Raw genomic sequence first — 13,347 nt, 5'->3', positions numbered from 1 at the left:
GAGCTTTCTCATCCTTTCAGAGGATTGGGACAGGTTAATGGGATTTGGACCAGAGGCCTTGGTGGCTGGAGATGCCATATTCTGTAAAAATTATTCACATGTTTGTAAAAGTGGATTTCAGATGAAGAGAGCTGTTAGGGACTGCACTGACCTGGCATTTCGGGTTAGTGGGATCAGGAAGCAATTTGGAATACTAGGAGAAGAGATGGATGAAAAGCTAGATAGAGATCTGCTTTGAATTTGTCTGGTTCTGCTGTGAATCTGGTGGCCACTGGAGGATGGACAGCATTACTTTTATAAATTTGCTATTTTCCCAACCTTCCTTGCAAGAAAAGAACTTTGCATGGGAAGACTGCTCAGTGTGAATCCCACAATATAATTATTTAAGGCATGATTTACCTGTCCTTAAAGGGAAAATCTGAGCACATTATAATTTTAACAGTGTATTATTAGATAAAACAATGAAAGCTTCTCTAGATTTGAGCTGCAGTATTTACAAAATATTTGCTAAAAATTCATTATCATTGTAGTAACACAATGTGTCACTTCTATTGGATTACACAGCTGGCCAGGGGATAGAAACTGCTGACAATTTGTTTTCTGGATTTTTTTAAAGTAATGCTTAATTGCACCACTTCTGCAGGAAGACTAATGACTGTGCTTCTGTGACCCAGAGGGAGTTTGATCATTTCTCTAGACCTTACACTGATGATTAACATTATCTATGCTGACAGCAATCTTCCAAATTTTTCCAAGCCTTAAAAGAGATCAGAAAGCTTTGTCTAAATTCTTTAGACCAATATTCCCATCCCATGCTAAGATTTAAAGTATGTTTATATTATGTATTACTTTACTCATGTTTTTCTGGTTTTTTAGGGCTAAAATGTAGTGACTTTAATGTCAGAATGCATAATACTGAATTTCAGTTTGGATTTGCCATGCAAATAACTGCATGAGATTTGGCTGTTGAGTTGGTACAGCTTTTCTCCATAACTTGTAGACTTATTTAATTCTACCCAGCATTGTTATTTATGTATTACACTTGGAAAGTGGCACATGAAAAAAAGAAACATTTCCCATTCCCTAAGAGCAAATAGAATCAAGAATAAATATACTATAAGGTGTTGCAGATTTGCTTTTGTTTTTAATCTTATTGAGAAACATCCAGAATCCCATTACTCAGGGTATGGGAAGAGTTGGAAATTAAATATGTATGTGTTACTTTGTTGTAAATGTTGACTCCGGGTGTGTGGTGGGGAGTGTGTGAAATCAATAGCAGTGAATGCTGTGCCTTAGATAAATCCTGTGGGATTTTATAATTGTTTTTATGAATTAGCCAAATAAGCACAGGTGTTTTTTAGGTACTTAAAAATGTTTTTTAATGTATGTTGCACTTTGGGGGGGAACCAACCAACAAACAAGGCAAAACACACCCCAAAGTAACAAATTGACAAAAAACTATTACATTAGTTATCCTGATTATTAGTGCTGGTTAATTATGATGTTTTCTCTTGAATCAGACAGCACTCTAGAGCTTCTGTCTTAGTGGGGCAAAAGGTGCTCCTTTGTGTAAATCTTGTCATTTACTCAGAAAACTGAGCTTTCTGAAATCTGCAGTTTTAACTTACAAACCCAAAGTACCTGATAAAAATGAGATGGAAACATGCTGCTCTTTAGCAGAGGGCTTGTTCCAGGAGTATTTTCTTAAAATTAAGAAAAAAAATTGAAATGTTTTTCTTCCAAGGCCAAAGAACCTGGGACATACACGCTCAGGCAGCTGTGCACTTCAGTGGGGAAGGTGCAGTTTGTCCTTCTTCACATCTACCCCATCGTGCAGTACGATGTGTACTCCCAGGAGCCCCAGCTCAAAGTGGAGCCCATGACTGGTAGGTGCAGTGGATGTGCTGAAACTGCTTTGATTCCTCTTGTGCTCCTGTGGGACTAGAGAAAGTGTTTCATGGCTTCAGTATTACTCAGTTTGCCTTACTCTGCCTTGTGAGTCTGAAATCCAACCTTGCTTTTCAAGTTACCCATCATCATGTCCTGCCAGTGATGGCCCATTTTGGACAGCTGATTCCAGTGTTTGGCTCTGGACACAGAGTGTCACTTTTGAACCCTGATTCAAGCATGCATTGTCACTGAAATATCAGGTGTGATTTGAGCTGCCACACTGACCAGAAATGAATATTTACATTTGTGATTGACTGAGCTACTTATTGGTTGTGATCACCGGATCAGTTAGGCTGGAAAAGACCTCTGGGATTGAGTCCAGCCTATGGCCAAACACCACCTTGTCACCCAGACCATGGCTCTGAGTGCCACATCCAGTCTTCCCTTTAAACAGCTCCAGGGACAGTGACCACCTCCCTGGGCAGCCTGTTCCAAGGTGTATTCTCCCTTTCTGTGAAGAAATTCCTCCAAACTTAATGCTAGAGTCCCTTTGATATTTACAAGAAATAAGTAAGAAATGGGATTCTCTACTAGAGAGGATATAAACTTATTAAAAATGAACACTGAGTGCATCCATTGGTTTCAGAGACAGCTGAACACTAGTTGTTGCAGTGTTTATTAAAGTTAATAGTGATTTGTTTTCAACCTACTGAGAGTGGCAGCTGAGGAGTTAATACAAATTTTGTGCTGTCATTCCAGGTTGCAGTGTGTGGCTAAGGAAAGACAGGCATATTGGGCATAAATCAAATTAAGGACTCCTATGAAACTGATAGCTGTGATTCTGTGTGCAGACTGGCATTCCTGTTGTGCTGATCATGTAAATACAACACGTGGGTGTGACTGGAATCACAGGTGTGAAAATACACAGCTGTCTGCAACCTGGAGAACTTTAAAAGCTTAGTAAATTCTTTGGGGTTATTGTATTTCACTGAAATCTGTCTAGAGAGCTCATCCAAGCCATCCAAGAGGCAGTGGGTTTGGGCTCTCAGGTTGAAATGTGGTTTTCCCACAAGTTGTATCTGAGCTGGGTTTAATGTGTCCCATAACAGCAAAACCCCACACTTGTAAGTTACCCCAGTGTGTGACCAACTGTGTGCTAACAGGGCTTAGAGCATTGTAACCACGTGCTGGAATGTGTTAACAATTGCTGCTCTGTCCTGCAGAGAGCCTTTTGGCTGGCATTCCCCAGAAGGTGAAGTTCACAGTGACCACTGGTCACTACAGCATGAAGAGCGGGGACACTCTGCAGCTGAGCAACGCCGATGCCATGCCCATCCTGTACCACCCCGAGAGCAAGGCTGTCATCTACTCCAACACCAGGGGTAAGCAGGAACTGGAAACAATCCTCTTTAAAAGGCTCAGAAGTTCAGGCATCCTGAAGTGTTGTGGTGTGCTGTAATGTCCCATTTTGGACTTCCAGGTCATTTCCCCAGGTGTGCCTATGCCTCTCTCCCTTCTCCCTTGCCCCCATGCTGAGTGAGTCCTGTCAATCAGGCTGAACATCCCAGCAAGGCGTCGTGTGGTTGGTCAAGTTCAAAGGATGCCCCTATGCCCAGGGGTCATTGGCCTGTCTGGGTGTCATCTTCCCCTGAGACCCTGCCCCTCTCACCTGGTTGGTGGCTCACCTGTACCTCCCCTGCCCCTGTCCCTGAGCTTAAAAAGGTGATCAGACTATGCGGTCAAATTCTGTGGGAGCAGTTGCTCACGTTCAGACCTCTGTAACCATGGAATAAACCTCTGGACATTAAACCCTCCAGCAGAATCCTCTCCTTTTTCTCTTCACCATCGCCTGAAGCTCTCCTCCTGAGGTAAACGGGGTTCCTAACAAGCCTGGACTTGTTCAGTGCCCAGCTGCAACCACCAGCAAGCCGAGGTATCTCTGCGGTGACACACCGCAGTTGCTGCCTTTGGCCCAGCAGCGAGGGTCAGACTGGCCCAGGCACAATCTAACTGGTAATACTGGGAGCCTTATTCCAATACTGAAGCTTAATACTTACAGTATTAAGAACACTGACACGGCTTGTCAATAGTCATTATTAAGAACAATTTTAGGGATTTACAACTGAGTACTTCAGTCTCAAATTTTCACCCTCAAAGTAGTAGTATGAGTTTTGAGAAACACAACTGGACAATTTTAGTTCCATTGATGAAATCCAGACAGCATGTGAAACTGCTTGTGTGTCCAAGGTTGCTTGAAGTGGAATGATGAGGCTTAACAAGGTGCTTTCATGTCACAGACGTCTTTTGTGTAAAATCCTTTCTTTAGGATTTTTCCCCTTTCTGAGAAGCTGTGGCTTCAGCAACAAAATGTAAACAATGGTTATCTGCTGCTGTGGAATGCAACAGGTGCACCTGTGATTGGTCTTCTGTAGATGTTTGGATTTACTGACCACTCACGGCAGAGCTTTTCTTGCTTTCTGCCTAGACACAAAACTTTGTTATTGATTCCTTTTCTATTCTTAGAGTAGTTAGCTTCTGAGAACTTTCTCTCTATTTCTTTTTAGTATAGTTATAATGTAATATGTATCATAAAATAATAAATTAAGCCTTCTGAACACGAAGTCAACATTCTTGTCTCTCTCTTCACCCTGAAAAACCCTTGCAAGCCCTGTAACACTTTCACTTTGTAGAAACTTGGTAAGTGTCTTAGGATGGGCTAAAGTAGCTCTTTGCTGGTTTGAAGTTTGTTGTTAAATTGCCCTCTCAGTTCTTTCCTGAACATTAGGAGCCTTTTATTACATGGAATGTGGTGGTTAACTTCCTGCAGTTAAAGAAGGATAGAGCATTACTCCTGCAAAGTTAAATATTTAACATGTGCAGATTATAGCTGGTTTGAAGAGGATACTGTGGAGTTTTTTAACATGGTTTCTCATTGCTGTTTTTGCAAATATTGCTGAGAAGTGGTTATGGCACCACATATTTTTCTATTATTTTCCTTTTTTCCCATTCTACACATCTATAGAAAAGATCTCAGAGTCATCATTAAGGATTCAGTCTTCTGAGAAGATCACAAGCATCAGCTTGCCAGTGGCCCCTGCTTACCATGTGATTGAATTTGAGCTAGAAGTCATGTATTTGCCATCAGCCACACAATCTGCTGTGGAGAAGGAAAATACTACAAATAAAGAAAATCACAGAAAAAACAAAGAGAAGCAGAAACAGGACAACTGCATGGCTACTGTTGATCAAAAAGTAAGATGTAGTTTAACTTTTTTATTATGAAATGTATTTGATTGCAGAGGTAAACACTTCATAAAATAGAAGTTGTGAGGGGGAACTCGTTTGGAACTTATTTTCCTTTAAAAGACATATACACAAAAATCAAACAATGTTAAGATGTAAAGAAATTGTAAATATAAACAGAAATCCACACTGTTGTTAATAAATTGTCAACTTGGCTAGTAATCTAACTTTTAGAGTTTTAACAAAGTTTATAAAGCATGGAGGGTACCTGTGTCTTTGCAAAAGGAAGCATGGTGGTCTTTTAATTCCAGCTTCTGATTCATGGGAAAGATGAAGTCATGTGTGCTGCTTCAAATTAAAACAAATATACATTAAATGCATTTTTAAAAATATTTTGAGCTTGTAGTTAATATATTAAATTATTACAAAGACATTTAAATAATAGATCTTACAGCAGTTTATTTCATACTGACCTTACTAGGATAAAGTTGTCAGAGATGCCATTGGTGTCCTTTTTTTTCTTCTATTCCTCTTCACTTTTTTTATAGTCTTTAGAACTGGATATGTCAGTTCCTAGAGGAAAAGCTGCTTTGAGATTTCATATCCCACTCACAGGCAAACAAAAATCTGTTCTTTTTTCAGATTAGATTTTACATACTGATTTTTTAAAAAATGCTTATTTCTTCCCCTCCTGGATGCATTAGATATAGACACTTGATGAGAAAAGTTTCACTTAGAAGTAGAAGAAAAGCAAAATCATTGTGCCAAAGACAATTGCAAATAAGAACTGTGTTCCCTCTTTTCCTGTAGGTGACCATTGATTGTCCTTGGTCAATTTACTCCACTATTATTGCATTAACATTCTGCATACCCTTCAATGCCAAGCATTCCTTGCTGTCAGCTGGCAAACGGTAATGTACTCATTATTTATTTATTGTTTCTTTCTTCTTACAAAGTATGGAGCTGTGTGAGGTTTCATAACTCATATTTATAGCAGTTTTTTTAAAAAATATATAAGTTGGGCTTTCACTATCTTCCCTGTGGAAGCTTGTGCATTTCCTTTCGTGTTCTTTCATGACAATAAAACAAATTTGTGGTTTTGGAAATAGGACCACAGGATGAGCCCAGTTATCCTGTTTGTGTGTAGCTTGGTTTTGTTTATTGTGAAAGAGGATGTTTTGCAGCCTTGTTTTATGGACATGGACTTTTCCAATGTAACTCCTCAGTTTTTATTGAAAAAACTGTGTTGTATATTTCAGGAAATATGTGCAAGTCTGCGTACAGAATTTGTCAGAACTCTGTTTCCAGCTTTCAGACTACAGCCTAAAAAATTCTGCTGAGTGTACAGATTTGCAGCTGGTACCTCTCAACCCTGCATCTCAACAGGTAAAATTCACTTGCTGGTTTATTCAATTTATTCATCATATGGTTGCAGTTTGTCATTGGGTTTTAGGAAAAAAAATCAGCTAGAGACAGTTTTCCAATTAAATACAGCTGTAAACCAGTTCAGTTGCAGAACAGTTTCTTACCACAGAATTATAGAATGGTTTGGGTTGGAAGTGGATTTGAAGATGAGCAAGTTTCAATCCCCTGCCCTAGGCAGGGACACATTCCACTAGACCAGGATGCTCAGAGCCCCATCCAACCTGGCCTTGAGCACTTCCAGGGATGGGGTATCCACAAGTTCCCTGGGCAACCTTGAAGTTTCTTTCAGCCTTGTCTGAACATATTAAATTGTTCAGTCTTGGTGCCTAGAAAAAGTGTGTAAGAACATATTAATAAATCAATTAAATTTGACTTTTGATTAAAATATTTCAAAATATGAAATTGAACTTCACTGAATGTGAAGTGTTTCCTCTTGAAACATTTGATTCTGACAGTGAAATGGGTGCTTCCTTTTAAAAATATGTGCATTGTGAAAAAGATTCACTGTTAGTAATTTTGTTCCATATTTCCCTAATGATTTATTGAGTTTGTTTCTGTAAACTGTACCAATGCCAGAACAGACAAACATATTCATGTGTGCAATTTCCTCTCCTTTCTCAGAGGAAGGAAGCAGCTAACACTCTAAACATTCTCTTTCAGGTGGTGTACAGTAAGCAATCAATATTCTTTGTATGGGAATTGAAGTGGACAAAAGAGCTTCCTCTCTCCTTGCAGTGCCTGTTTTCAGTCAGCTTTTGTCCAGCTACCTCTGAAGAACAGTCTCTTATCTTGAAGCCGTTCACTTACGAATTCCAAGTGGAAAATTTTTTTGTAAGTACTCCCCTAAGTTATAGGGTAGCATATCTGAACTGAGTATGGTTTCCTAAGAAGTGAAAAGGAAAAATCAAGAAATATATTAGAAGAAATTGGTTTATATCATGAGGTTGATACCTACTTAGAATCATTGGAAAGTCAGTTTCTGAGTGACAGAGCTGTGATACGGTGAAATCACATCCTTGCCACAGATATGTGGTAGAGCTGTAACACTTGTGCTTAAATGTGTTCCATTTTTTACTGTTCTCACCTTCCTGGGTTGGTGCCATGGAGATGTCTGCAGCTTACTGAGCTGCTTTTTCCCTGCTGGCTTAAGATTGTGCTCTCCGAAGCAAATTGCAATTTCCAAAATATCTTTGCTATTGAAAGCATCTGAGTAGTTTTTTACAGTGCTTGAGATGAGCTCCTCTAATGAAATATTTAGGGTTTTCTAGGCCATTATCTGAAATATTCTTCTTCCCCTTTATGGACAAACATTTTATTCCTTTGATCAGCCAGGAAGCTCATAGGCTAGGTAGAATTCCTTTAATAGGAAGTTTTATTAACATTATTTAATCTCATTTCCAAACTCAGTGTTCCCCTTTGTGATGCTTGGGTAAAAAGCAGCATCATGAGAAGACTCTTGTTTTTTAAATCCTTCTGTCTGTTTTCATTGTTTCTACCTGCTTGTTGCAAACTGGCATTGAGCAACATTTCAGGTGTTTGTTTGCCTAGTGCCATGGAACAAGCATCTTTCTGGAGTTTTTAAAGACAACTTCCTGTGTGAAACAGTGGGGGTTTTCTGGTAGAAATTTAATTTTGTAGGAATTAAGAATCAGTTCTTTAATGTGGGCACTGTTATTCCAGGGACTATGACAGGAGGAGGGATGAAGTAGTTCTGTATTACTCAGAATCTGAGTGATGTGTCTGTAAAGGGAGGAACTAAGAAACTGATAAAATTTGTTTAAATAGTAAGATTGGTGTCCATTTAGGAGCATTGAAAGGCTGTGTTAAAGTACAGAAGTGAAGGAAAAAATGATATTTTCACTGCTGGTATCAAAAATAGGTTGAATCAAGTTTGATTTGTTCTACTGGAAGATGTCCCTGCCCATGGCAGATGGGTTGGACCCAGATGATCTTTAAGGTCCCTACTACTGCACAGCATTCCAGGATTCCATGTTCTATGATTTTATCAAACTGAGCAAGACAATGAAGTGAACATTACTTATAAGTGATTCTTGCATTAAGAAGATTTAACAGGATGTGTCTGTTATGTGTAAAGTTGGTACTGTACCCATTGTCCAGTTCAATTTAAACACAAATAAAAGCCCTTTTTCCGTGATAACAGCACTGTTTTCTTCCTGACAGACATTGTACCATGTGAAAACTGAAATCTTCCCACCCCTGGATGCAGAGTACTGTAAAACAGGCTCACTCTGCTCCTTAGAGGTGTCCATCACCCGGCTTGTTGAGCTCTCTGAGGTTGACAGAGATGAAGCATTAACAGAATCAGATGGATATTGCACAACAAAACTTATGTATGAAGGTAAGACTATTTTTCTTAAGCATTTTAATAAATTTCCCCCTAATTTTTTCTTGACAGTGGCATTTGCCAGACTTGCTGTGGCATAAATTCCTTTATTGTGGATACAGCTGCTTAGTAAAGCAGTTTTCATTTTGCAAGACTGGGAATATTTTATTTTGCCCTCATTAATCTGCCTTCCAGTGGAGTAGAAATGTTCTTCAGACTGGATGGATACATGCTTGAGGCCCAACCATGGTCCTCTCTGTGTAGGGCTGTTTTCTTACACATAAAAGCTGGTGGGCTTTTAGATGTTGCTAAAATGCAGATTTTCAAAGTGCTCTAAAACTATCCTGGGGCTTCTCCATTTTCACAGAAGAACTTTATAGTGTTTTCTCTTTATTCTTGCAGTTGTTGACAACAGCAGTAACTGGGCAGTCTGTGGAAAAAGCTCTGGAGTGATTTCTATGCCTGTAGCACCTCGAGCAACTCACAAAGTGCACATGGAAGTGATGCCACTGTTTGCTGGGCATCTGCCTTTCCCTGATGTCAGATTGTTTAAATACCTCCCTCACCATTCTGCTCACTCCATGCAGCTTGATGCTGGTAAGGCCATTTTGACCACGTGGCTACTTACAGAAATCACTCTGCTTTTCCTGTGTTCTTGTGTAAAGAGAAAAGGAAAACAAGAAATATACTGACAATATATGGACCAGATACTCACAGGTGTCTTTGCTACCTTCACACAGTCCTAAATTGAAACTTGCTCTAATGGGAACTTTGGATTTGGGTTGCCACCTAAATCTCTGAGGACTAAAAATAAATGCATTGTTCTCTTATGTTTCCTTTATAGATTAGTATGCAAATCAGTTGTCACTGGATTTATAATCAAGTGAAAACTATTTCATAACCCTCTAATCCTGCAGTTACATTTTCTCTAAATTGTGTGTGTCTTCATTAGCTTTGAGATTTTTTCCCTGTTTTCAAGGGATTGAATGTGAAATAAAAGAACTGCTGAAAATGTGAGCCATTCAGTTAGATGCAGAGTTGAAATTACCACAGCCATGTAGAGTATTTATCTGTACTGAGTGAAAATTCACTCATAGAAGCAACATAACTTTTTGTCAATGGAGCAGTCAGTGTGCATCCTTCTAGCTTGTGGGAGGTCATGCCATTGAAATCTTGAATATTGAAATTCTAAACCAGTATAATTCACTCTGTTACATCTGGAGCTGGCCAAAAGTGTGCACAGACTGTTACCTCAGCAGAGATGATCAATAACTCTGAACATGTGTTAAGCTGACTGTCAGAGCTCTGAAATGACCTTTTAGACTTAATTGGTAGAATAAAACCCTATTTTTCCTTTTGTTTTCAAACAGATAGCTGGATTGAAAACGATAACCTGTCTGTGGACAAGAATGTGGACGAGCAGGCTGACAGCAGCAGCATCAGGAGCAGGGGCAGCCTGCACTCCACAGCCAGCGGGGAGCACAAGGGGCTGCCCATGCCCCGGCTCCAGCCCTTCTCCCCGGGCCAGGTCTTCAACAGCAGCACAGGGATGCAAATCCTGGTCATTCCCAGCAAGGACGACCACGTTCTGGAGGTGAACGTCACGTGACAGCTCGGAGTGACACCAGGAACCCCTTAGGAACTGGATCTGAAAGCACTTTATGGGATAATGACCTGCTCAGTCCTCGTTGCAACATTCACTCCAGGCGTGTACTGGCCGTGGAAGCAGCAGACAATTGTATCAATTTCAATGTACAGTGAGCCTTGTGTCAGCTAGTTTATATTGCCACTTTAGTATGTTTCGTGTCAGCTGTTGGGTTTTCTTCCTGCAGTCACATCCCTGCATCACAACAACCAACACAGGGCAACAAAAAGCAAAAAAAATCCAAATCTTTGGACCACTTCTTTATTTTTGTTGGGCAGCTGAGAGATTTGTTTCATGCTTCCTACGTATTTTAGAATGTAGAGTTGGATGATGTAATTATCCAAATCTTGAATTTTTATGTAATAATTTACAGGCTTTTCCACACATGTGCCAGAAACATAACAGAGCATACAACAACACATTCACTGGTGTAACAGTTGCTTTTCTGGTTTGCTTTTATTTTGTTTGTTTGATCATTGTTAATTCCTGCCATTGCAATTTTATATTAAACTTCCATCATTTGCATACTTAGATGCATGGAAGAGCTACTGCTATAAACAATCTTAACTGAACAAAATTCCTTAATTTTCTGAGGCTTTCTCCTTCACAGAGTAGACACTGTGATGTCACATATATGATTTTTTTTTTTGGGTGGGCTTTGGGTTATCCTCTTGCATATTTCTTACCAAAGAAAGATATTGATAGGATTTAATAATAAATTATTTGGCTTATTGAGTTCCCAGATTAATTTCTTTTATTACCATTTCCAAGTGGCTTGGTTTGCTGCCCCAATTTTGAAGTTGGGGCAAAAATTTCACTATGATGTGATACTTGAACAGTCAACCTTTCATCATAAAGGCTTAGTGTAATTATTACTGATTAGAGGCCAGACTTGTGCATTCATGATGAAAGAAGGAGGTTGGTTTGATACAGGAAAGCTTGCAGATGTAGAATAATCGTGAAGCAAAGTTAAAACATGTAACTTAAAGAATTTCATTATTTATATCTGAAATGTAAATACAAAAAATGTAAAAAAAAAAAAAGTGTAATTTTTGTGAATGTTGCAAATTCACCTGTGACTGGAAAAATTACAACTTCTTCTGATGTCCTGCTTCTGATATTGAAACTTGTGCATTTAATGTGAGAATGACCTTTTCTACTTGCAGATCTATAATGGTGCGTTGTCAACAGACTCCACAGAGGAAACAGTCCCATGGCAAACACTTGTCAGCAAAACTGAAGTGAGGAGCTGCTCATTAGACAGACTCATTATTTTCTTTTCTTCTGCTAAATTACAAAGGGGAAATAAAAAACAAACCCTCTTTGCAAAAAGAATCACAAATAAGTTGAAAAATGAATAGGCACCCTGCACTGGTGTAAACATTTTACTTTAATTTTATTTTTTATTTAAAAATTCTAATTAGATGTATAAAGTAGACCTGCTAGCTGAAAATGTTCTTATTATGCATCTTCTTTCTGTGAAGGAATGCCCTTTCTCTGTGGAAATCATACCATTTTATTCTGGATAAAACCCAAAGCATCATTTAGTGTGAATGACTGCTGGGATTCTCTGACTGGAAAAGGTAACAAGTTAGTGACTTTGACACTGCAGGTATTATTAATTCCATTTTCATGGTTTGCTATTAAATCATTTTTCACATTGTTCTGTAATATACTGTTAGATCAAACACATTGTACTAAGATTGTTTAATGAAATTGTAAGCGTTACAGTTCTAAATATACATGTTTTAAAAAGAAATCACTTTCTCTGCTCTGTGAGTTCTGTTTGGTCTGGAGGAGTGATTGCTTCATCTGTTTTAACCAAAACTGCTTTTGTCTGAAAAAATCAGATTTATTACCTGGTGTGCAATTGCACAATCGAGAGAGACATTGAGTATTTATTTATTTCAGAGTTGCACAAACCTGGAGCCTCCACAGTATTCCACAAATCCAGCACACCCCTCCAGACTTTTCCTGCTGTTATTTATACACTGAAATTCAGTGTTGGCAACCTCCAAGGTACAGCCCCTCTATTATGAGTGGTTAATAATTTTCACACAAATTGTGTAATCCCAGCTGATTTCTGTGCATCCTCCAGGGAAGGGTCTTCACCTGGGCAGGGTCTTTTTGCTCTGTAGGTCTGACTTTTAGAATAATAATAATAATAATAAGTTGTTTACATTATTATTATTTTTATTATTATTATATCACTTACAGTCTTTTGCCAAGTTAGCAACATATACATAAGACATACATTCATATTTTGATTTACTGCATCCTTAAACCTCATTAGTTATAATGAGCTCATTAGCTCATTAGGATATCCATAACTAAGGGACACTGCTCTCTGTACCAGCAATTAATTCTCCTTCCTTGCTGATTAGGCTTGGAAGTATACAAAGATCAACCATCAAAGAACATCCTGACTTAAGGTAATTTTGACATATTTCACATTTTGCTAAACTAACACCTGTGAGTGATCCAAGGACCCAGCTGAAGGAGCACAGACAGTAAGGGTTAAATGGATTGCTAAGCCTCAAACACCAGTAACCATTCAAATGGGAAATACCAAGGCAGGGCAGCATTTTTCTGGTGCCAGTTTTGCTGTTCAGGTCCACGGTGGCCACACAAGCCCCAATGTGGGTGCAGAAGTGGGGTCAAGGAGCAGGCAAGACCAAGAGAGGGGGACTGAGACCACCAGGGACCCCAAAGCAGCCCCTGACACCTTCTGGAGCTCTCCCTCAGCAGGTGCTGCGTGCCCCAGTCTTGTGTCAGACATAAAGAATTCCCTTTCTGGGGA

At 39.1% G+C, this 13,347-nt stretch overlaps 1 protein-coding gene across 1 annotated transcript in view; it reads left to right on the top strand.

Moving 5' to 3' along the window:
* TRAPPC10 (trafficking protein particle complex subunit 10) overlaps positions 1-12,306 on the top strand; it is a 38,650-nt gene extending 26,344 nt beyond the window's left edge. The window contains exons 15-23 of the mRNA XM_058018531.1: positions 1,745-1,886; positions 3,114-3,272; positions 4,913-5,142; positions 5,944-6,044; positions 6,393-6,519; positions 7,219-7,389; positions 8,740-8,917; positions 9,305-9,499; positions 10,273-12,306. Of these exons, the coding sequence (XP_057874514.1) occupies positions 1,745-1,886; positions 3,114-3,272; positions 4,913-5,142; positions 5,944-6,044; positions 6,393-6,519; positions 7,219-7,389; positions 8,740-8,917; positions 9,305-9,499; positions 10,273-10,511 (1,542 nt within the window). The 3' untranslated portion in view covers positions 10,512-12,306. The remainder of the gene's footprint in view (positions 1-1,744; positions 1,887-3,113; positions 3,273-4,912; positions 5,143-5,943; positions 6,045-6,392; positions 6,520-7,218; positions 7,390-8,739; positions 8,918-9,304; positions 9,500-10,272) is intronic.
* Positions 12,307-13,347: the final 1,041 nt, after the last annotated feature.

The sequence above is a fragment of the Melospiza georgiana genome, chromosome 2 (assembly GCF_028018845.1).
Source record: "Melospiza georgiana isolate bMelGeo1 chromosome 2, bMelGeo1.pri, whole genome shotgun sequence".
NCBI classification, from domain to species: Eukaryota; Metazoa; Chordata; class Aves; order Passeriformes; family Passerellidae; genus Melospiza; species Melospiza georgiana.
This window is presented reverse-complemented; position numbering and strand designations above follow the sequence as displayed.